Source organism: Endocarpon pusillum (genome assembly GCF_000464535.1).
Source record: "Endocarpon pusillum Z07020 unplaced genomic scaffold scaffold7325, whole genome shotgun sequence".
Lineage (NCBI taxonomy): Eukaryota > Fungi > Ascomycota > Eurotiomycetes > Verrucariales > Verrucariaceae > Endocarpon > Endocarpon pusillum.
Window position 1 is genome coordinate 147,572 of NW_006916648.1, and position 24,385 is coordinate 171,956.

The window sequence follows — 24,385 nt, forward strand, 5'->3', positions numbered from 1 at the left end:
CCTTGTGCAAGTCTCGAAGCTGGAGGATAATATGGTGGAATTGGTGTGAACGGCCATGGATTGATGTAGCATCCAGTCGCAAAGTGAAAGAGCTAGGATAGTCTCGCTCACCAACGCTGTCAGCCTTGCAATTGCATTCTCCGCAGCACATCTTTCCGTCGTGACATCCACATTGGATCCTGCCTTGAGCAAGTCCTCGAATCCCTGTCAATGTTCCCGTCCCAATCCATGTCTACGTAGTACAAGAAGCAACCCTAGAAAAGGGAAACATCAACCACTCCACCAAAAGGACAGCGCTTGTGCGTTTCGAACCACACTTAATTGATGTATCCCGACTGACTACCCTCTCTCCTTGAAATCCTTCTCGTCAGCGCAAATAAATCATTGCCGATGCTTTTCTTCGTTGCAAGGGCAAGCCCCAGTGTGGTGCTTGATCACCTTGTTCCATGGATCAGGGTATTTCGTGTAGCTGCCCTGGACTGCATATTGCAGCCCATTGAACTGCCGATAAGTGATCATCCCAATCACGACGCTCACCAAACAACATAAAAGCTACAAGACTCCCACATCAAGACTGAAGCCGAAAAAGGGGGTTGGAACTGCGGTAGTCTCATTACTACGAACATCGTGTTGCTTAATAATTGCTGGTGTTTGATGACAAAGATTTCCTATTGCCCCCAGCGTTCACAGTAACCAGAGTAAGTTGACTAGTGAAGTGAAGGCTGAAGGGGGCGAATCACGGCTGTTGCATCGGCGCCCATTGATCCGGCGGTTCGATGGGAAATTTGTTCGAGTTGGCGTGAAGATTAGCTCTAACTAATCCGACCGTGGCGTGCTTGGTAATATGAATATGCCCCATATCACCATTGCGGATAGAGCTTTGTTCTCACAAGACGAGTACTACTCTCCTGCAAGATCTTCACATCTCTTTACAGCCAAATCTCCTGACCTATACCGAGTGGTACAGCTCTTTGGCGCGTCGATTGTCATAGCAATACATACGTAGTATAGCAGCGGTCCCACCTCCTGATGCTCCAATCGATGACCCGGCTTCTGGGCCAAGATCATGTAAAAGCATCGATTGATGACCTAGCGTAGATTAGTGGCATACATAGTAAGTCTAGATGGGACTAGAAAGTATATTTCCGTAGTTTAGAAATCATTTGCGCTCCATGTCCACCTGCACGGACCTCTAAATGAAGTTGGTTTGGTAAGCAGAAGTATTGACGTGTAGTACCAGTTCTTATAGGCAGGTATAAAGGGTGGCGGAGGTGCCATTCACTGCGGCGCAGTATTCAACACGTTTCACAGCCACTGCAAGTCAACCTTGATATGCAGCAAACTCCGGTCGCTTGATATCAACATTCCGCAGTTGCACTGTCATTAAATATCGCATTGCGCTCCCGAGAGAATTGTGTCTTTCTTCCGCCCTTACTGGTCTCTCGCAGGATCGAAAGCAAATCTTCTACCATGGGCTCCCTTGACATGTCCTCAGCGAATGCTGTCCATCAAGTCGTAATAATCGGCGCTTCATATGGAGGCATCCCGGTAGCACATGGCCTGCTTAAGGACGTCTTTCCAGCGCTATCAGCCGCACGTAAACAGAAATATAAAGTTGTGCTGATTGCGCCCAATGACCATTTCTATTGGAAGATTGGCGCGCCCCGCCTGATCGTCAACCCAGCGGCACTTCCTCTCGAAAAACTACTTCTCCCCATCGCCGACGGTTTCAAGCAGTACCCCCGAGATCAGTATGAGTTCATTTATGCATATGCAACCTCAATTGATCCGGACAAAAAGACAGTATCCACGTCCACCGATGAGAGTGTCCATTACGATAGCCTTGTGATTGCTTCCGGCACTACCTTTGCAACTCCGGTATGGTCCACCTCCAATGGCTTGGATGCGCTCCGAGCCGACCTCGCAGAACTTCACGAAAAGCTACCAGCAGCTGAGTCAATCCTGGTTGGTGGAGGTGGTGCAGTCGGCACCGAGACTACAGGCGAGCTTGGGGAGACCTTTGGAGGGAAGAAGGAGCTCACGTTGCTGTCCGGATCGACTCAGCTTCTTCCGAGACTCAGCAACAAGAAAGTCGGTAAAGATGCTGAAGCACGCTTGACCAAGCTAGAAGTCAAGGTAATCCATGGTGTGCGAGTCACATCATACAGCAAGACTGCCGAAAACAAAACAGCTGTCAAGTTGAGTGACGGGACAGAAAAGATCGTCAATGTCTACATCGATGCAACCGGCGACCGACCAAACAGCAAGTTTGTTCCAGAGGCATGGCTAGACCCACGTGGTTTTGTCAAGACCGATGGCCGAACCCTGCGCCTTGACGTCCCGGATGTGCAGCATGTGTATTGCATTGGGTCAGTTGGTAGTTACTCGACTGGCAACGTATTTGACACCAAATTTGCCATGAAGGCTTTGCTAGAGAGTATTCGCTTGGATCTGATTGGCAAGCGTGAGACTTCCTCGTCTTCTATCGCCTCCCTCGATCCAACTCCACCTGGGTGGATTGCTTGGCTAACAAGTTGGGTTCCGTTCTACGGATCTACAGAAACCGGCACGAGAAAGGTCTTCTACAAGAAGTTTGAGAGCGATGTGCAATTAATTCCTATTGGGCCCAAGCAAGGTGTGGGTGTTGCTTTTGGCTGGAAAATGCCTAGCTTCGCTGTCGTCATGGCGAAGAGCAAGGATTATATGGTCAGCAACGCGCCGAAGTTGGTGGATGGTACGGAGTGAAGCAAGAAGTGCCAGTTGATTCTTTTGTGGCCACCTAGTAGAATTGTTTTGACACTTAACAATGTTACGGAGCGGGTGGAGAGCGAGCTGGAGACTTAGATGGCTCCGTTTGTAAGCACTGCATGATCTGGTGTTCTGATAGACAGAAGAGAACAGAAATTTAATGACCTTTGCTGACAGAATAGATTGCAGAGTAGCCCATCGAAGTGTTGTATAGTAAGCTCATACGCGCACAGCGTGCGTTAGGCATTGAAGTGAAGAGCTCGCCCGAAATTACCCGCCAGCTGCCAAAGGTCTTGTCCTCAAAAACGGTGCTTCCTCCTCTAATCTGAGCAATCACTTCATATTCCCCTTCCGGAGAAGGATATATTCTGTTTACCGCTGTTCCTTCATTGGTGATTGGTTGCAGAGTCCAGCTGATTGCGTTGATTGCATTGATTGCATTGAAGCAGACAAGAGCAGCCACAGAGGTCCTGCCAAATGATGAAGCCAGCTCCGTCAACCTCGGCGGTTCGACGAGCTACAGCAGTTGCACATGCCTCGTGCTTGAGAAGAGCAACTGCGGCACGACCGACTGCTGCAAGTTACCACAATTCAAGACCGATCCAAATTACTTCGACTCTAGCTCTGTCTTCGCGCTTGACATTGCCCCAATGCATATCAGTCACTACGCACTACATCAGCAGAACCTTTGCATCGACTACGAGAATGGTACGAGAACATTTCGCAATGATCAAACTCCCTGTAGATTCGCTTCATTATGACACAGTCCGGCGGAACATCAGGACACAGTCGACTTCTGGCTCAAGCTGACCAGAGACATCTGCAGGCTGCTTCGACAAGGACAGAAAGCGACGCCTTTGGAGAGATCCAGGTGAGTACATGCAGGGCAGTGTAAAGACAAGAGCAGAGTTAACAGATGGTATAGGTGCCTTCGGACAAGTACTGGGGCGCTCAAACTGAGAGGTGAGAGGTCCGCAGCCGCAGGCTCTACCCGATTAATACTCAGGACAATGCTGTTGTCGTCACAACTGTTCATCATGGCTCATCCAGGTTCTTGACATCAGGTCACTGGAGAACTTCAAGATCAACCAGCCTCAAGATCGGATGCCCCCGGGAGTGATCAGAGCATTTGGTATCTTGAAGGGTGCTGCTGCAACCGTGAACATGAAATATGGGCTTGGTGAGGAGTCTCGTCTCTCAAAGTTCGGACCCGGTTACTGATCTTGAAAGATCCTAAGATCGGAGAAGCAATCCAGCAGGCAGCTGCCGAAGTTGCTTCTCTTAAGCTCATCGATCACTTTCCCCTTGTCGTCTGGCAGACTGGTTCAGGTACACAATCCAACATGAACGCCAACGAGGTCATCTCCAACCGCGCAATCGAGATATTAGGAGGAACAATGGGAACCAAGAAGCCAGTCCATCCAAATGATCACGTCAACATGTCCGCCTCGTCGAATGACTCTTTCCCTACCGTAATGCATATCGCCGCTGTCCTCGAGATTGAAGGCGACCTTCTTCCTGCTCTTAAATCCCTCCGTGACGCCCTCAAAGCCAAAGCTGAATCTTTTGAGAAGATCATCAAAATCGGCCGAACTCATCTCCAAGACGCCACTCCTCTGACTTTAGGTCAAGAATTTGGTGGATATGTCGCCCAGCTCGACCGTAACGTCGAACGCATCGATGCCTGTCTTCCACATCTTCGCCAACTAGCGCAAGGCGGCACAGCAGTAGGCACAGGTTTGAACACCTTCGTTGGTTTCGCCGAAGGCATTGCAGAAGAAGTATCGAAGCTAACGGGTACGGAATTCAAAACTGCTCCGAACAAGTTCGAAGTACTCGCCGCGCATGACTCGGTAGTGGAAGCCAGCGGAACCCTCAACACGCTCGCCTGCTCTCTCTTCAAAATCGCCCAGGACATCCGCTATCTTGGATCCGGCCCCCGCTGCGGACTAGGAGAGTTGCAACTGCCGGAGAATGAACCCGGATCCTCCATCATGCCCGGTAAAGTCAACCCTACTCAATGCGAAGCACTTACCATGGTCGCTGCCCAGGTAATGGGCAACCACGTCGCGGCCACCGTCGGTGGCATGTCCGGCCAATTCGAACTCAACGTTTTCAAACCGCTCATGATCCGCAATCTATTACATAGCGTTCGCCTCCTTGCCGACGGAATGCGCAGCTTTGAGAAGAATCTGGTTGTGGGGATCAAGGCGGATGAGAAAAGAATTGCAACCCTATTGCATGAGAGCCTCATGCTGGTCACGTGCTTGAATCCCGTGATCGGTTATGATATGGCGAGTAAGGTGGCGAAGAATGCGCATAAGAGGGGTTTGACGCTTAAGCAGAGTGCGATGGAGTTAAAGGCGTTGAGCGAAGGGGATTTCGATAAGTATGTGAGGCCTGAGTTGATGTTGGCGCCGAAGGAGAAAAAATGAAGGGTATTGTAAAGAAGGAAACTAAGGTAAAGAACAGGAAGACAAAGGATGGTATATTCTGGCAATAAAGGTGTTGGTCTCAAAGCTGCTTCAACATTTTGCCTTTTACCATCATATTGTGTATGTCCTTTAGAATACCGCGCACCCGATCGGTTACTTACCCTTTCTGTGCCTGGGTCACATTGATACCTTGTGCTACCATCCACATCTTGAGACTATGAAATATCCCTCAGGTCAATATTATTACCATGTTCAATCTAGCTGACGTTTGTCTGATTACTCAAGCACCAGACTGGTACAATAACATCTGATCCTTATGCACTATCGCCCGTCAATCTCAATGCAGTCGATCAACTTCCCATCCTACCTTGGCCTCCTCCATCGACTCTACGAGTATGATGGCCATGCCTGGTTCTTAGTCGGTGTACGTTATTGCGGACAATGAACCATGGGCGACAAAACATTCATCTACTGGCACACCCTCCGCGTTCCGCCTCTTTACAGGGTGCCGTCCCCGAAGAGGACAACCATGTCACGCGGCAGATTTCTACATTGGGATAGCAGGACCACTAACAGACCCTTCAACCAGTGCTCGAAACCGGCATACTAACTAGTTAGGAGAAAGAATATCTAGATTCCAAGCGACGGCTTCTATTCAAGAATCGCGGTGTTTCAATTTGTTTATCCGTGCCTAAGCCAATCTTTGTCCTCGCTTACTCTGTTTTCTTCATAGCTCTTCAGGTGTTGATGGGATCAGGCGGGAACCGCCTTAACTTACTTATGGCGCTCCTGATTGCTGATTCGCTTGGTGCGTCGTGCTGGATACTAGTTAGTACTACGTGATTACCGATGTGGTATCGCCGATATTGAGAAGGGATCCCTTCCTCTCGTTTTTTACTACCCCAGTGGTCGGTGTACTTGCTGTCTGGCTCACTGTATCTGGTTGGTGCGGGTGCACTTTGCATCGGAATGGTCTACGCACCCTATGACTCTCCTCGTATCCTCGGGATACTTCTGTCTTGCAGAGAGTTTGTACTGCAGTTTCGAGAATAGTGGAATGGCGTGCTCCTCCGAGGGAATGGGTTCTGCCCGAGATAGATCGTGTGGTGTGGGTTATGCTCAAGCAGGCAGCGTTATTGCTCGTCGCTGAAAGCACGGACTTCATGAGCTGTGAGTACGGTAAGTACAGGTGTACATCAAATGTAAACCCGCCCTTGAAGCGGTACAAAATCATGTCACTGCCAGACGATAACAGTATCATGACACGCTGCAGCAGAATTGGGATGTTGGGGAGGAAGAGTCTGATGATATCACGTTAGCTAAAACCTTGACTCTTGAAGCAGATGATGAAGCGTCTTCCTTCGCCAGCATGGGGAGCTGCTCCACACTACGGCATCATTGCCCTACTCTAACCTCAGCCATCTCACACATCACATTGGACCCACACGGCTTTCGCTGACGCCTTCTATTTTCTATTGTTTGTGCTTGTGCGAGCTGAAATAGTGACAAGACTTGAAGAGCATGGCATCATCTTGGAAGGAACCAGCTGAATGTGAGAGCCCGAGTCGTCTCCTCAAACTGAGATTCTGCAAAAACAGCATTCGTGGCCTGGTCACCGAGACCATTAGAAGGAACTTGTGGCCTCGCAGTCTTCTTCTCTCAAGCCTGTCAGCTAGCCCACCTCACAGGAAGACAAAGTGGAAAGTTACCTTCGTAGCTGACGCGACAAGCTGAGCTCTCCATCTGCGCTGATACTGTATTCCGCCAGCATCATTATGCTCAAGCATGTCTCTTCACCTCCAGAGAGAAAAAAAAAACATTATACGAACGAACGACGGGATTATCGCAGAACAGTGACCAGTTCCAGTAGGGCCGCACCGATTCAACGCCAGTCCAGTGGCCCATTGTTGTCTAGATTCTCTATCCAGCGTAGGAAAAGGAAGTGCACGCCTCAACTACGGCCGCCAGCTGCTTATTCATCGCCTTCTCCCTGACGATCAACGAGCAAAAGCGAGTGCGCGTGCATTCATCGCCGGAAATCAGCATTTTGATCAGCGTATGCCAGGTGAGAGCAGAAGAGGTGTGGCGGAGTTGAAGCAATCCTAGACAGAAAGGAAGGAAGGAAAAAGGAAGAGCCGAAGCTTCAGAATATATGGACTCCATTTCCACTCTCTCTTTTCCATATCTCGACTCAATGCCACCGAGATTTGAGAATCTCAGCATTTGAAGAAAAGAATCGTGGGTCTGATAATGGTGCTGAACCCTTACCGCCAGCACAAAGAGGTTAGAGGTCAAATCCTGTTGTGTGGCAGAGAGAGCGCCTAGATGCATCTTGCAAGCTTTCCAGATCTCATCGATAGAAGTAGGGTATGCAATACAAAAATCTACCCATTGAACCGCGTCGGATTTGCAAACGACCACCCGATAGTAGTAAAAAGCAAGGAGGGCCGTAGCACTATCCAAACCGGAAACATGCTACAAGACCAAAACTCGGCATTCTTAGCATGAATACATACATGCCACTTCTCAACAACTCATACACCAAGCATGTTCCATGACCGCATGCTGTGATGGTGGTAGCATACCCCGAGCGAAGCAACAGGCCAGGAAACCCGTAAACGTGGAGTTGGAGAAGTCACTCGGGTACTATTCCACCGAGCCTGCTTGGCCCAATACATACAGCTTCACGCTTCGGCCAGCACTGAAGGATACTCGAGATGGGCCGGTCCGTAGGGATTGAGATAGACAGGCACTCAAACAGGCATGAAAGGAGACTCCTTCAGATTTTAGTATTCGTATTCCACAGGGTTGTCGTCGAGGCCGCCCTGGGCGGTGCGTCTACTTGATCGCCTGGCAGATTGGCACGCATCAGTGATACTCCCCTCGAAAGGGACGACATGTGGACATATCGACGAAGCCGCCCATGCTGCAAATCAAGGTTGGACAAGACGAGGAGGATAGACTTCAATATTTGGGGTGTCATATTGATACATGTATACAGATACCGTTCTCGGGTCATTGTGGTAGCTTGTAGCACATGTGATTACTTTCCTCGTCAGCAACCAGCAGCAACAGCAAACATGATATCTTGGTCAGGCACACGGCTTCGCTGCATTGTATCATCACATTTTCACTGCGACATGATCATCCATGTACTTATCGATGTCACCCAAAAAGCACGCGGCAACAATACTGATCACCCCGAACGCGATGCTAGCCAGATAGACATAGCTATAGCTCTTTGAATAAGCCAACTTGCCCGCGTCGATGACCATCTGATACGCCGTCTCGTTGCCAGCGATCCCGGGTATCTCGCGAATGCCTTCGATGAGCGATACGGCAGTAAGCTCGATGGCGTGGGTGATGGCGGTGACATCCGTGATGTTGAGCTGCGTGGCCATGACGCCGCCGATATAGGATTGGGCATTGGAGACGAATTTCGAGATGAAGATGTTGAAGTAGACGGCGTAGCCGATTGCGCCGCCGATGACACGGACCGAGAGCGTCAGCGCCGTGATGGTGGCGATCAGGTCGTCAGGGCAGATGATCGTGGATATGATGGTCGCGGGCACCACGATGCCGCCGATTCCTAACCCGGCAAGGATGAGGAGTCCCCATAATTTGCCGAGGTTGTCGGGGGTGGCTGCGGCGAGACTGCCACAGCCGGCTGTCATGAGGACGGCGGAGATAATCATGAGTTCTTTGTTGTGGCCGTAGGCGCTGAGAAGCCAGAGGACAACACAAGCGCCGGCGAGGATGCCAATGCCGAGGGGGAGGCCGCGGATGCCGACGCCGATGGGATCGTGGTTGTAGACGTTGAAGGCTTGCGTTGGCCAGAATACCAAAGCGCTGAAGAAGTTCGCCCCGGAGATGAATGTGATGATGAGGATCAGGGCAAGGATTCGCGGCTCTCGCTTCAAGCGGGCAGGGAACATTGGGTACTTGGCGCCATAGGCTTCCCAGATGCAGAAGACTCCGAGCAGGCCTGCCCCTAGCAAGAGGGGAACAAGGACATGTGCAGACGACCAGGCGTACTGAGGAGTTGTCAGTGCGAAAGCTGAGGGATGGATGTTCATGGTAGAACCCACCTGATACCCGCCCCACAGCAGACCAGCCATGAATAATATCAAACCACCGATGCTCAACAACCCACCGATCCAGTCAATTTCCGCTAAGATCTGCTTCCTCGTCGACACTCTGGGGTGCACCGGAGGAGGTGGGAAGTAGAAGAATAGTGTTGCGAATAGCCCGACCGCAGCCCATGCTCCACCTGTTGCTGGTTTTAGCGCCCACTTCTCTCGGAATGAGTTTTGGTAGGGACATACAGAGAGCGCCACAATATCTCCACCCAGCCTTTGCCGCAATCAGCTGCGCCCAAAGAACTGACGGAATAAATGGAAGAATGGTCAACATCAGCACAGCAACATATTTTCCACGATTCCGAGTTGGCGCCAGCTCCGCTGTGCCAGCAAGGGCAGTCAATTCACAGATTCCAGCACCGACGCCTGCGATCGCCATGCCTGCAATGAAGGTATTCATGACTTGGGCCGTGCTGCAGATAATCATGGCAACCACCAGCAAGACTCCCCCCATCAAAGCCACATACCGACGACCCATCAGATCGGAAATGGAGCCCACAAAAGGGCATACGGCAGCGAGTGCAAGGAGATAAGCTAGAACAAACCAGACATAGCGGTCGAGCCCTCCGATGTCACTATAAATGTAGGGAGGGACAGCACCTGGAATACGGTCAAAATATTCGGTGTATCCAGGAAGACAGACGTACCGAGAATGTAGGCCGGGATCTGACTGCCGGTCCAGAGAAACGCCAAGGCTATTAAGCTCATGGCTCTACGAAAGGACATCTGCGATACTTAGTTTCTGAAGGTGCTGCATGGAGTAATATCGGGCTGCCAGGAGAAAACTTACGCGAGGCTCGACATCATCATTCTTATCGTCTCCGCAAGTTTGAAATTCGTGCTTGTCGTAGTCAGCAGGATAAGCTGAGCCCTGCCATTTAGGACCTCCTACTTCGACACGCGTGCGAGTATTGTCCTTACTCATCCCAACCCGGGTCTCCGAGTAGTTATCGCTAGTAGCCATGGCTGGGTCTTGTGAGATGTGTAGACCGCTTGGAAAGGAAACGAAGCTTGGTGTATAGAGATATGTGGCAGCCACCAAGGGGTGCACAGGATGAGGAAGAGGCATGAAACGAAAAGGACGTAGAAATGCGAGATTTAAGTTAGCGAAGTGCTAGGGACATGGTTACATATGCCGATACCACTATATTCTGAACACAGATATGGTCATCATTCAGCGACCATTAACCGGGACCATAGATAGTAGACTTGGGGTCATGAGTTAGTGTGTCTGCAACACTCATTCACTAGCCGCCAGTAATGAGCAGCTCGTCCTCTGTTCCATTCATGATGGCTACTCAGAGATCTACCACTTTTCTTGATTGGTTTGGAGCTCGCGCTATGCGGTTCCGGACGCTGAACACCAGCAGGGCTGTTGGCTTGTGGCTTTATGCAGACCCTGTGTAACTCAGTATGCATGGTGATGTGCACCTGCGTCACTTAGTGGACCGTTCGAGGCTTCGATCAGCCAACATAGCACATTCAGATTCTTGAAGATGTTCAATAGGAAGCGCGGCGGAGACGGCAGTGATTCTGGAGTTTCGTTCCAACTTAGTATGGCGAGGATATCGCATTGTAGAGAATCCAGGTTCGGGATAGAAGAGAGCAAAACGAATCGACCACGACAGCGCTAATAGGAATTGAAGCAATCTTGTTGGTTGAACGCAACTGACAAGGAGCAGAATTCAGGTTAACCATGATCAAGTTGCCAAACGCTGGTAGTAAAAGGCTTCTTCTTTCCGAATTGGAATCGAAGGTACCCAGCTCGGGTGCATGGGGTTCTACCGTAATGCAGAGGCTCGCTGTCACGAATAGTAATCTGTCGCATACACCAGTAGGTAGCATGAGAGGATAAAAGGCAGAAGGCGATCGGCCATTGATAGTGCTGATAGGAATTAGACCAATTCGACTTTGACCTCAACCCTCAAGTCAAGACACCCTCAATAGTTGCGGGCCCAAATCTGTTCGGGTCCACCACTGAAGAGTTATCGTGGTAGGCATTTTTACCTCTTTACGTGAGATGAAACCCGTCAATTATGCTGTGGCACCTGTGCCCGGGATTTAGGTGTTACTGCGGTAGAGGGCATAAATAATGTTAATCCGGTGTTAGTAACGCCAAGTAAATATACCGCGCCACGTATAAAACTCTTGCCGTATTTAGGATAGAGGCCTAGCACTGCGCAGAGTAGCGACAGCGCTACTGTACATGGGCGTCAAGGATCTGTATCTACGTACTACGTAGTAGAGCGCTGGGAGTGGCGAATACTAGCGCGAAGCTAGCAATATTTACTACGTAGTATGCCTGATACCGCACTACAGGGGGCCCTAAAATATTGTTAGGCTGGCCTTGGTAATATTGGTTCAGATCGCGCCTGTTAGCTAGTCTCTTGTCACTCTAATTCAGCGCTAGGCCTCACAGTGCTATCTAAACGTACGCGCTATGACGACAATCTCCGTAGCTAATTATGAGCTACGAGAAGCTATTAACGTAACGTAGTAGTAAAGTTTCTTGGAATGCTGTACCTGTGGGCTATCTCAACGAACGGCTTGAGGGGATGCCTGCGCGTTGTTAAACAGTTGTAGATGCTAATGACATAGGGATTACAGAGTAGACACTCGATACTAGATGGGTAGGCTAGTCTGAATTCAGGGATTTCTAAGCATTCTATGTTGGAATACTTAGTACTACTTAGCAGGGCAGTGGCAGAGCACAGTGCCAAGGCTGTTGTCACGTGACTCTGCACACCCTACTATATTAGCCTGCTCCCCTTTCTTAGATAGATTCTGCATACACGGAGAGTAGATAATTCATATCATCCACCTCATCACTCTACGTAGTATACTCACTGTGGCAAGCGCAGATACATGGCGTTGTATTTTACCTAGCGTTACTAGACCCAGCCTGACAATATATATCCCCCTCTCCCCCCTAGTAGTACGTCCCCAAAGTTTGTGGTGCTCCATTCTGGTGTGTGGGTGTGCTTCAGATGCATCATTTCACCGCAGGTGGTCTGTGGTGGTTACGTTTTGAAATTGCTACGGAGGCATAGGGTTGTAACGATCATTGTTTGCCAACCTGTTCGCCCTAATGAGACACAAACACAACTGAAGAGCCAGGTCGCGCTATTCTGCAGCAAAACGGAGTCAATTTGTGTGACTCGTGATTGCGATCCACATCCCCATAGTTCTATCCATACATTTCTTCCCGATACCTTACGAATACTCGACCAAACCCCAAATATCTTGTCGGTGCAGTCAAGCCTTTTCTCCTCGCTTCTATATTTGTACTGCTCCGAAAGCGGAAATGTTGTTGTTTGGGTATGCAGTGCTTGCGATCTGCGCAGTTCCCAAGTGGCCGAAGCGACCATATTAGGTCTGATTCGCTTTCTCCGACAAGATATATCTGCTTCTGTTTTTGTGCTGGGTGTTGTGGTGCCTCCGCATCCTAGTAACGATAACGTGGTACCCAGCCACATGTCCACAATTCGACGCGCTACTGGTTACACCCACTCGCTCAGGTGATGTTTCCATGCTCGTCCAGCTGAAAAGGATGCCGCACCCTAAAGACGCCATAGCCGAACGCTAGGGTTGTTTGATCGAATGTTGGTTGGTCGACTGATGCGTCGCCCCGTTCAATGTAAGCAATGATAGCATCTCTCCGCTCAGTGGGCTGCATCTTGTACAATGACTCGATCGATTCACCATTAGAGAGAGCGGCGTTACTCGCGGGTAGAGCATAGAGAGTGTAGACCTCGCCTGGAATCACCTTTTTCTTGAACTGTATAGCCAATTTGTGCAAATCACCAGTGCCTAGTGGAAAGACTTCAGAGGCGACCCTTTGCATAGCTTCCTTCAGCATGGTGGACAAGATTCCCCCGTGGACAACATCGGGCCAACCTTCGATGCCATTTCCAAAGTAGACGATCATGGTGAGCATCCCAAGATTCCGATGAAAGAATATCCTCTGGATCGAAGCATTGTCAGTAAGCGGAGAAGTGTCTCCAGTGAAAGTCTTACTTGTATGATGCCTTTCGAGCCAGTAAGCGTGCCCGTGACAAAATGCAAGCCCTTGCCAGCATCGCCCGACACCATGCGAGGTGGGACTGGCCATTCCTCCCACCCTGGATCATTGAGAAGCACCTCCATTGCAGGATATTCGTTCATCATTTCTGTAATCTCCTCCAGCATCTCGCTCTCCTCTTCACTTCCTGCCTCGAAAGGTCCTTGCAGGTATGCCCAAGTGATGAGACCCGTTCCTGCGCCAAAGCCAAATAGTAATGAGCATAATGCAAGTCCGGTCGCGTTCCACAAATTCCTCCCCAAAGTGGTTTCGGTAGGGAAGTTGGGTGCAACATTGAAGGGGTATGATCGAGTGCCGGTCTCTGACTGTGGCATTTGCCCAGGGCTTTGGAAATATTCTTTGTGAGGACCACCATGTTGATGGCGAGCCAGCTGTGGTCTTCGAGGCCTCGACCTGAGTAGTCGAGGCCTCAGTGAACAATACGCCTTACTTGACGCGCGATGCATCGGTCGTCAGATCTACCAGAGGTTATTGAAAATCATGCATTTATTTTCCGCTGCACAGGTCGCGTTGCGGGCTTGGCACCACACCCACATAGTATTTAGTAGAGTGGTCCGCGGGCGTACACCCTGTGAGGACCTTTATTTCAGTGTCACTATTTCCTCGCCCACTTAACTCTACCACTAGCCACACCTAAACAATACTATACTGGCGTGTTGTCTTCTTCGGAGCCTTTCAAACTATCGGACGATCATTTACCTTCTTCTATCTTCTTTCAGATTCTGTATCCATCTTGACAATCTCTTCTTGAATTTACTGTTGCTCAGGGCCTTTTGGCTATGAGTATCTATTGTATGGGTACTCCCGCCAAAAAGTAACAAGATGCCCAACAGCCATGGCAACTACGTAAGGGCTGTGTGCTCAATTGCTTTATTCCAATCGAGGAAGGCCGTGATATGGAGAATCAGAATCCAGAGCAATAGGGACTTCCACAATCTTTCTCAGCGATTGTCCTTTATTCGTCGCCATAAACGCATACATCAAGAGTGTCAGGGTCGATGCGGACAGGGGCAAGCTCCACCTGCTATGTTTGTCCACGCAAAATACTATCGATTCGCGCATTTAGCACTGACATTACAGAAATCAGCTACATAATGCAAAATGACGCCAGTGAAGCCATTTTGGGGCGGAGGAAGAGGGTAGGGGGTGGGTCCTAAGACAGTCTATCAACACAGTGACTGCCAGATTTGGCTGCATATTCCAGGAAGCTGCTGGTAGCGATATCACCAGTTACTTGGAGTTCAATTACTCAGATACAAGAAATCTCAACTGGCCCAAAAAGGCCGTTTGTTGACAAATTTTGGGAGTCTCTTGAATGGTTAGCAGCGATAATATGTACTGCCATTCTAACCCCTTGTTTGTCGTCAGATGGCATAGGAGAACACGGTTTCATAATAGAGGGATATCAACCGACTGATGTTATCAAGCTATGGTAGTGGTATTGTGATGGACAAATACTATGGTATCTGGCAAAAGTAATGTCGGTGGGGCGCCAAGAGATCTAGCGCCATACGCTCTTGATACTCAACTCTTATTACGTGTCGTTATCCCTATCTTTGCCACACCATTGTGAGCTATATCCCTATTTCTGAGTTATCTACTAATAGATGGATCTTCTAGATGATCCTCCTGACCTCAATCATCCTTCAAATTCGCCTAATAGCCTTTTTTTAGAGCAATTTCGTCACTCCAAACATACCTCACGAGACCAACGACAAGATGTTCAAATTCTACACCGTGAGGGCTATACTCTAAAGCAAATTGCTAAAAAACAAGGGCTTACTGAACGTCAAGTTCGATATGCTATTCATTATCCTGCTACTCCTCAAAAACGGGCAGAAAGGCCTCAAAAAATTACTGCTGAGGAGCTAGAATATCTTATCAATTAGATATGTGCTTCGAAAGCAAATCGACGCTACTGTTGGGATGATATCCCTTGGGCAGCTAGTCTACCTCATCTTAGGATTTATGCTATTCGATATGCCCTTCAAAAAGCTGGCTTTCGTTGATATACTGCCCGTCGAAAACCTCCTATTTCCGAACAGAATCGAATCAAACGCCTTGAATTTGCACACAGCCATATCAATTAGAGTCAAGAGCAATGGGATAAGATTCTATAGAGTGATAAGACTTGGGTAACAGCTAAGAGGCATACAAAGACTTAGATTACACGTCGACAGGGTAAAGAACATAATCCTACTTGTATTGTTGAACGCGAACAACGCCTTAAAGGATGGATGTTTTGGGGTTGTTTCAATGCATCTCAAAAGGGCTTAGGGATCTTTTGGGAGAAGCATTAGGGGTCAATTTCAAGCGAATCATATTGCGAACATGTTGTTCTAATTATTGAGGGTTAGATTCGACTTAATAAACAAGCAGGGAGCTATCTTAATTTTATACAAGATAATGCTAAAGCTTATTATGTAATAGCAACATATAAAGAGCTTTAAGAACGTCAAATTTGATTAATTATTTAGCCTCCTTTTTCTCCTGATTTGAATCCAATTAAGATGGTATGAAATTGGATAAAAAACTATATTCAAGAGCATTTTCAGGAGAATATGGGATATGATGCTTTGCGTACAGCTGTTTTAGAGGCCTGGCAAGCAGTTCCAGAGTCATATCTACGCGAATTGAGTCAATTAATGCATGAGAGGTGCCAGGCAGTTATTGATGCAAACGGGATGTACACAAAGTACTAAACACCAAGTTTTGCAGTTGAGCTAGAACAAATAGCAAACAAACTGTTGCTAGGGTAACAAGCCAGTTTCAGTACCCTTGGCAGTAAAATTACTAACTAGAACGAAAATTTCTAGTGCCCCACCGACATTACTTTCGCCAGATACCATAGTAGATAGTATGCTGCTACTACTCACGCCGCAGCAAAATATGCTATCCCCTATTAAAATCAAGCTCATACGTAGTACGTAGATCCATACTGCCAAGAAAACTCTACATCGCACACCAAGGTTCAGCACTTATTACGTATGCAATATACTCGAGATCGACCACATACCTTCAGCGGTATGAATAGCCTCCAACTTATTCATGCTGGAACGAATTACTCCCAAGATGCATCAGAGCGATAGAACTCGCCCTTAATTGCAACGTTAGAGAGTGACGGTACGAGCTAAGCAAAGCTAGAGCTGCGTTCTGCTTTGCCTATTTCTTGCATGGTTGTAGAACATGTATGACCCAAACGCAGTCGACTAACGTGCTGTTGTATTTTACCCTGAGATTTGCCCAACAAAAGTGGCAACAGTTGGACGTGACTTGAGTGTGAGTCCATCAATCTTCCAAACTCATCTGAACTTCAGCCGTCCGATCTACAGCAACACACCAATCGTCCCATCCATACATCTACACATCTATCCCCTCCACAGTCACGCCCTTAGACCAGTTATACGTCATAACTCTTGAAACTTCGATGGCCGAGTCATGGGACACCATTGCCGCCACCAGATACAAACTGGCATCCAGACCACTCGTCACCCCTCCACTAGTAATCAATCTCAGTCCACCCAACCGCATGTCGGCTCTCCGTGCCACGCTCTCTCTTCTCCTCACGCTTTCCTTCCATGCATTACTTCCCTTCCTTGCGATTGACTTCCTTCTCCCATCCGGCCTCTTGCTCAATATGAATGGATTCTCTTCGAGCTTCTCACCCAGTTCAAATCGCGCGTTGTTGACTACATAGTTCTCCTCCATGACATCAGTCTGTTCGAGGTTCCCACGGCGGGCCGCGTCTTTGCACAGAATCTCCAACTTGGTGTAATAGTCTGGGTGCGTGGTTGCAGCCAGTCCTTGAAGGATACCCGCTTGAGCGAAGAGGAGGGAGGCTGTGCCGATGGACATGAGAGTGCGTTCTTTGCTTGGGTCGGAGGTTTGCAGGGCGGCGAAGGCGCGGATCAGCTTGGTGGGTTCTGACTTTGCAGGGTCAGACTTGAGGATCGCATCAATACCCGCTCCACCTGGGACGATCAGAACATCGTAATCATTGAGGTTTTCATGAGCGTCCTCGAAGTTCATGTCTGCTTTGACGGTCAGGCCTGAGGAGGAGGTTACGGCGGGGGTGGATGCCGCGATGGTGCATTCGAAGGCTTTGGATTCTGATATTGTACAACAACATGTCAGAACACTATTCCATGGACCATTTGGTCGAGGTGATCAGCTTGTCAAGGAACAGGAATGGACTGTGGGTTACCAGGATCATTGTTCTTCTGCAAAGCCCTGGTAAGAACCTCCAGAGGGCCACAGAGCTCTTGAGCTCCGAAATTGGGATGGAGGGCGAAGAGAACTTGGATGACTTCTACGGGCTCGTCGGGATGTTCTGCAATTGCACTCATCTTGTCTGATTCTATGGGTTGGGTTCAACTGAAATAATTTTGTGAAGTTGCATTGAGTAGTCACAACAGTGGGCGGTAAGGGATAACTTCAGCTACGGAACATTCCCCGCACTTGGTTTGCCAAGAGTTCTCCCGCGACAGCGCCCCGGCCCTAATCCCCGCCATGACTGCCAATGGGAATGCGGCAGTGACTAAGCTAGAACCCCTTAATTAATTAGAGTCTAGCCTTACCTACTAAGTTTTGTAGGTGGAAGACGGAAACATCAAGTACGTGGTAGTGAATACACATTCAGAACGCCTTCGTCTGCCCTTATGTGTGTCTGCAAGACAGCCCTGGCTTTGCGATAAGTGAAAGTGATTGTTGATTCACCTACAAAGGTCGTGCTCAATCCTTGACCACGGTGACTGCCAATGGTGCGTCCCGAAAGATTTCGCAGGTTATCAGGATGCAACCTATGCCGAGAGGGCCTCGTAGCTGGAGATGATCATGCTGAGGTAGACTTGCCGTCAAACTTCCTCCAAATCTGTCTCACTATCATTGTCTATATGTCATGCTCTTTGGTAAGAATTCTTATCATTGAGCAGCTTGAACATCAATGGACCCAGCAGCAAGTGTTGATCGACAACACAGCAACACAAAATCCGACCGCTGACTATGCAAGCCAAATCTCATTCAGTCTTCTCAGTTCCATGAGCCCGAAAGGCTTAGAAAAAGAAACTGCAAAGCCTACGGCCTGAGACACCACTGTAGCCATGATGGATATACTCAGCCTAAGCGTCCATGCCTTCGTGGTCGCTCTAGCATATAAGTCTTGGTGGGTGTTCGGCTCACCACTGAAGGGGATCCCTGGCCTCTTCCTGGCTAAGTTGACGAATATCTGGCGACTTGTTCTCGTCGCAAGAAACAGTCTCATACCGTAATAAGGGGTATGCACAAGTAATACGGCTCCGTAGTTAGGATTGGTCCCACCGTGCTTAGCCTGTCAAATCCACAATGAAACAAGATTGTCTATTCCACCCGTGGAGATTTCCAAAAGGTGGGATCATCAATACAGCGATGTTAGGTCTGCAGTACCGGTTTTCCGATGCCTCTTGCAGAGCGAGTTCTACCCCCTGACCGACCTTCAGATGGACGGCCAAATAATTGAAAATGTGTACAGTACCCGCAACAAGACAGACGCATGATTCTTTGCGGAGGCCGATACAAAAGCTTTACACTACAAGGAACGTGCTTAGATTTGAGCCCGAGGTAGATGAAATGGTTAAATTTTTCACCACGAAGCGTGATGGATACTGCGATGGACGCACGCTGGATCTGGACCGGATGCTGCTTTTCTGTAACGCAACACGAATTCGGAAATCGACGTGGCTGACTTTCAAATGCATTTACCTTCGATGTCATTAGCAGTGTCACTTCCCGCAAACCATTTAGATATATGGAGAAGGAATGCGACTTCGACGCATATACTCGATCGTGTAGAGGACTACTTTATGTCGGTTCGCCCGCCCTGCGAATGCATCTGCTCAGACCCTTCTTTGACTGTCAAAATAGATCGGACAAATGCCGTGGCTAGACCATTGCCTTTTGAAAAACCCTCTTGGAAGAATCGGGCCGCCATTATTCGACGCCGCAGGCGCATTTATATACCAACAGATCATGACGCGTAAGGCTAACAAGGACCATGCCGGCGTCCAAGGTGACTTCTTAGATGACTTTCTCGACCTTGGAGGTGACGATATCAACTTCGTTCTCCGAGGGACATTTACACATGTGTGTTCATGGACCATAGTCAAGCAACCAATCTGCATTTTAGAGGTTGACGCAGATTATAGGTCGTACCAGGCGCCGATACGACTGCAATACAGCTCAGGGCTGCAGTATAATATATCGTCAGAACGTCCGGCGTACAAGCGAAGCACCAAAAAGAGCTTGATGCTGCTGAACTGTCATTACCAACAAGCTATCTTGCCCTCGAAGACCTTCCGTACTTAGACGCCTGCATTCAAGAAAGCATCAGGGTCCACCCAGGCGTTGGTCTGATACTCGAGCGGGTCGTTCCGAAAGGCGGTGTTAGACTTCCGGATGGTCCTTATGTTGCAGAAGGAACCATAGTCGGGATCACACCGTGGGTCGTGCATCTCGACGAGAAGATCTACAGTTCAGACTCGGGGGATTTTCGCGCAGCAAGGTGGCTGCCCGACGACGGTGAGAGGCTAGAGGATTTTGACGCAAGGAAGCAAGCCATGAGGGAGACAGAACTGACATTTGGCGCCGACGACCGAGTCTGTCTAGGCAAATAGATTGCCATGGTGGAAATCTTCAAGCTGATCGCCACGCTTTTCTTGCTTTTTGAAGTACGAAACAATCTAAGAACAAGATGGAAATGGTTACTGACATCTGTGACAGTTGGAATGGGCTGACCCTAGAAAAGATTGGAAGATTATCAACAGCTGGTTTGTGAGACGCCTTGGTATCGAGATGAAAGTTCGTAGGAGAAAGCAGAAGTCACAAGTCCCACGTCCCTCGACGTGACGGCAAATCCTGTCTGAAGACATTTACTGCAACTCGATATAGACAATAATTTGGATATGGTATCCTGTGCAAGCCTCTCATAGTTTAATGTAGTAGTGTGCAGCATCTCTAATCCTTAATCAATCGAAGTTTCATGTCTTGAAAGTGGCCAAACATAGTGGCAGGACGCAAGTTGGGAGAGTAAACGACTACTGAGGCTAGAAAGCTAACCTTGAAGTTGTGTGTATGCTCGTGAACTGGTCCCTGCGGTTACCGTCCTCTGCTTATGTACGCAGAACAATTTCTTCACCATTTCCTTCGATTCCGACCATATGTGTAAGAGGAGGGAACAGGACTTGCTTCGCCTTCGCACATCATAACCAATAAGACGCCTCTAGTAATAACAGACCAATTCCTGTGACTCGATGGGTATAGAATGGAAAATGGAGGCTCGTTGCCACCAACTTTTCTTCCCTAACCTCCTTTCGGTTGATCCAAGCGGAAATCAGCAAGGGCACATGCTACCCAGAAGATCAGGGTACACCATTTCCGAGGTTGAATTGGAGACTGCCAATGCTCCTTAGGACGATACAGCAGATGCAGCAGCCCACTCGCGACGGAACAGAGACTACACTGACGCGTATCCTCCTATATTCGCAAGAAAATCGTAAATCTCTCCTGGGGGAGGCAATTTGATCCCTGCGATGCTAATAAGCCAAATATAGGGGTAAGCCTGCAGCTGGAGAGCCACCCCGCTGTGACGAAGACGCCTAGAGAAAAGACCACAACAGCAGTCCACTTCGGCCTGACTCTCGGTTCACTCGGGCTTGCGCAAACGATGTGGCAACGACGTTTTCAAAAGCTTATAGAATGATGAGCCATGGCAGGATAGGCTCGTCAGCAACTTTGCCGAAGACATTTATCAGAAATGGTAGCCCGACGACAATGTCACTTGGACGGAAGTCTTCTCCATTGCACAAAAACAAGCAACGTTGACAAGGAAACATTCAGCCGAGACAGTGGTCAAGGCTATAATAAAGGCGGCAAATTTGACAGCAGTATAGGATCTTGATTAATGCTGTTGTGTGGTTGTAAGGCTGAGTATTAGATCCTGACCACATATTGTAGAACTGCGTTGCGTGATGGACAAGCCGTCAGTGTCTTTATAGAGGATTGGGACTGACAGCAGTATTGCAGCTATGCCGGCCAGCATGACAGAGGCAAAAACAATCATCTTTCCTGTTCCCAGGATGTTGATGAGATGCAAGCCAACTTTTGGGTAACGAACGTGTATCATACATGCAGTAGTAATGACGGCAATGACCGTATCTCGCACGTTCCATGGATCCGGAATAACGTCGAACGCTAGAGCCATATATCCTCCTAGCAAGATTCATTTTAATGCACTAAATCCTAGCGAAACGACGTAAGACATGAACATGCAGGTAGCAAGCATGCATGGTTGATGATGAATGCGTTCCGAATGGGCACGCTCGCCACACAAAAATCTCAAAGCAGAACCGAGCTCAAGATAGACGGCCAAACCGTAAAGTGAGATGCAATATCCAAGTATCCAAAGGGCAAGAGTCATACCCACTAATCCAACACAAGCGAAGCTGGATGAAGGTATAGAATAGATGCCGAACAACGTTGATCTTGCCTACGAGGATATCCGAGTTGGAGAAAGTGCTGAGTTTGTTGCCCTCTTGGTTAAAAGGCATAAGGCTAGGGGTGATAGCATGTTAGATTGAGGGAAGAAAACATTCTTCTCCTTCGGAGGATGATTCGCTTGGATTCGCTCAATAAGAGTTCGGGCGATGTGATCTTCTGGGTCCAGGTTCGACAGTCAAGTTGGCATCCTTCGAAAGATCGGAAGATGACGCACATTGGCTAGCTCTGGAACCAGCGTTGCAAACCATGATGTTGAATTGCTTGTGAAGGAGATTCTATCGTGCATAGGGATCGAGCTAGTGTCCTTGATGATCGTGTTTGATGTCGCTCTAATGTGTCCGTTAGAGGATGCAACGGACAGGCCGTTGTAAGTGACCCTGCGAAGCCATGTGTCGCTCTTTCTAGGATGTAATCGAATAAGTTTGACGTCTTGATGCTGCGAGTAAGCTCGGAATTTGCTTGGAGATATTCATTAATAAAAGAAGAAAACATCATAGTAACGATGAAGAATGACATGTCATCTAAGAAAGAAGGCAATCTGCGCAGATTTGAATCCTCAATGAAAATTGCCTCTCTACAATACCTGCAAGTGAATGTGATGTTTGATAAATGTAGAGGTATAGGCGTAGTTCATAGAGCTTGTAACCACGATACCTTGTACTACGAAGTTAGCTCATAATAGATAATTATCTTAACGAGGCTGTCTTAAAATCTGCCAACGAAGAGGTGCCTCATAGGTTATGAGAGCACATAGGAACGAAAAGTGAGTACCGAATGACTTCCAACCTCGGAGAGCTCGTTTAATCGCAGAGACCCGCCAAGCACTCCCGCTGGCTTTCTAAGCATCCCAGAAGGGCGTCAAATACGTGTCGAATAGATTTTGGCATTTCTGAAGAAGTGGAAAGCCGTCATTAGTTTCGATTTGTTGATGTAGACATTGGTTGATTTGTTGAACAACTTGAAGGTCGTGGATGATGTTGAAACACTCGCTTGGCACGAAACGCTTCCTACCAGTGATCAGGTTTGCTATACCATAAGCATACCAATGGCTCTCGGTCAACTATACGAATACATTCCCATGAACACTCTTCTTCTTACTCCAATCATACTATCAAAGGACTCGACCGGAAGATTAGTAGTGAATGGTTCTATGCAAAACCGGGATATCGCAACAAAGTTCAGGACACAGCAGCCTGTGGACCAAGACGGATCTTGAAAGCATTGTGTACATAGAGGCTGCAATCACGATGAAACCCAGCGAGAATCCTTGCGCCATGCAATAGAACATCTCCATCGTCGAGTCATGGATCCTTCGATAGCGCTTAGGAGGATATAAATTAAAGACCATCAACTAGTAGCTTCGAAAGCTGCCGCCAATTCTCTGCCAGCCCTGTCCCGCTGCTAATGTATGAATATTGGCATTGTGATTGTCCTCGCTCGCCACTCCGGCTCCCACCTCTCTTCGCCATCGGATGCGTAGGGAGCTCTAGGTTGTTGGGTTGGGATTCATCTAAGCAATCATAAGGCTCGGTCTTCAAGGGTTACGAGTAGATTCCAGCTTACCTTTCGCTTTCCTCCTGTCATTGTCACATTCACGAAACGCCTTGTGTATGTTATTCTCTTCTTTGCTCGGCCTTTGGGTGTCTTTTTCTTTTCTTGGGGCTCGACCTAACGATGACAAGTATCAGTGCCTATTCTTGAACTGTTGCCTTCGGCATTGATAATGGGCGAATTCTGATGTGCAGAGAGATGGTGGCGGTACCTTTGGGGTTTGAGACTTGACTTTGCCTGCGCGGGCCAAAGATCCGTGCACTTTACCCATGATTGCAAGTACAACTTAGATATTCTGGCGAATGTACTGGTTCCGTGCTGCTTGTCGATAATAGCAAGATGTTTGCTGTAGTAGTTGGGATGTAGAGAGTATGAGCCTTTATCGAAGTCAAGGTAGAGACCGAAAATCACAAAGAGGAGCCCTAACGCTAAGCTCTGTTTGGACATATGGTCTTGGCATCCTCTCCTGCTACTCATGTCTGAATGTGCTTCTCAACATCCATAGCCATCCATACTAGGATGGCTCTCTCGAGCTCTCTAGACTCATATCCTTCTCGAACTGCTAAAAGGCAATATGGTGATACATCCGCTGGCAATGCTAAGTTCTCCACCTGCTAGGCCACTACACATTTGTCCCATGATTCATTCCAGCAGCAACCCGTTCCAACAATCTCATCTATTCTTACCATTTGTGCACGTTCTATACGCTTTTGGTTTTCGCATGAGTCACTTCTACATATATAACCGTGTCGATCTGCTGCGTGATTTGATGCATGTTACGCATGGCTGATGACTAACAAGAGTGTACTGTTCTTGCAGCTTTACCGGATGCGATGGTAGGAATGTCATAAATGTAACTTGATTGTGCGAATCGGCCGGAAAGGAAATTTTCTGATCATTAG

At 48.3% G+C, this 24,385-nt stretch overlaps 6 protein-coding genes across 6 annotated transcripts; 3 read left to right on the forward strand and 3 right to left on the reverse strand.

The window, feature by feature from the left end:
* Positions 1 to 1,470: 1,470 nt before the first annotated feature.
* EPUS_05289 (uncharacterized protein) lies at positions 1,471 to 2,745 on the forward strand (the record flags this gene model as incomplete). Its single annotated transcript, XM_007807996.1, has 1 exon — positions 1,471 to 2,745. One exon carries the CDS (start codon positions 1,471 to 1,473, stop codon positions 2,743 to 2,745), a length of 1,275 nt encoding a protein of 424 aa, XP_007806187.1.
* A 760-nt stretch (positions 2,746 to 3,505) lies between these two features.
* On the forward strand, positions 3,506 to 5,183 carry EPUS_05290 (Fumarate hydratase; the record flags this gene model as incomplete). The annotated part of the gene is made up of 4 exons (XM_007807997.1): positions 3,506 to 3,619; positions 3,674 to 3,711; positions 3,813 to 3,928; positions 3,979 to 5,183. 4 exons carry the CDS (start codon positions 3,506 to 3,508, stop codon positions 5,181 to 5,183), a joined length of 1,473 nt encoding a protein of 490 aa, XP_007806188.1.
* A 3,122-nt stretch (positions 5,184 to 8,305) lies between these two features.
* Positions 8,306 to 10,286, reverse strand: EPUS_05291 (uncharacterized protein; the record flags this gene model as incomplete). The annotated part of the gene is made up of 5 exons (XM_007807998.1): positions 8,306 to 9,217; positions 9,272 to 9,453; positions 9,509 to 9,922; positions 9,970 to 10,048; positions 10,113 to 10,286. 5 exons carry the CDS (start codon positions 10,284 to 10,286, stop codon positions 8,306 to 8,308), a joined length of 1,761 nt encoding a protein of 586 aa, XP_007806189.1.
* Positions 10,287 to 12,836: 2,550 nt separating this feature from the next.
* On the reverse strand, positions 12,837 to 13,717 carry EPUS_05292 (uncharacterized protein; the record flags this gene model as incomplete). The annotated part of the gene is made up of 2 exons (XM_007807999.1): positions 12,837 to 13,286; positions 13,340 to 13,717. The coding sequence occupies 2 exons, from the start codon at positions 13,715 to 13,717 to the stop codon at positions 12,837 to 12,839; spliced, it is 828 nt and encodes a 275-aa protein (XP_007806190.1).
* Positions 13,718 to 16,763: 3,046 nt separating this feature from the next.
* On the reverse strand, positions 16,764 to 17,749 carry EPUS_05293 (uncharacterized protein; the record flags this gene model as incomplete). Its single annotated transcript, XM_007808000.1, has 2 exons — positions 16,764 to 17,512; positions 17,608 to 17,749. The coding sequence occupies 2 exons, from the start codon at positions 17,747 to 17,749 to the stop codon at positions 16,764 to 16,766; spliced, it is 891 nt and encodes a 296-aa protein (XP_007806191.1).
* Positions 17,750 to 19,406: 1,657 nt separating this feature from the next.
* Positions 19,407 to 20,050, forward strand: EPUS_05294 (uncharacterized protein; the record flags this gene model as incomplete). The annotated part of the gene is made up of 2 exons (XM_007808001.1): positions 19,407 to 19,585; positions 19,645 to 20,050. The coding sequence occupies 2 exons, from the start codon at positions 19,407 to 19,409 to the stop codon at positions 20,048 to 20,050; spliced, it is 585 nt and encodes a 194-aa protein (XP_007806192.1).
* Between the last annotated feature and the right edge of the window lie 4,335 nt (positions 20,051 to 24,385).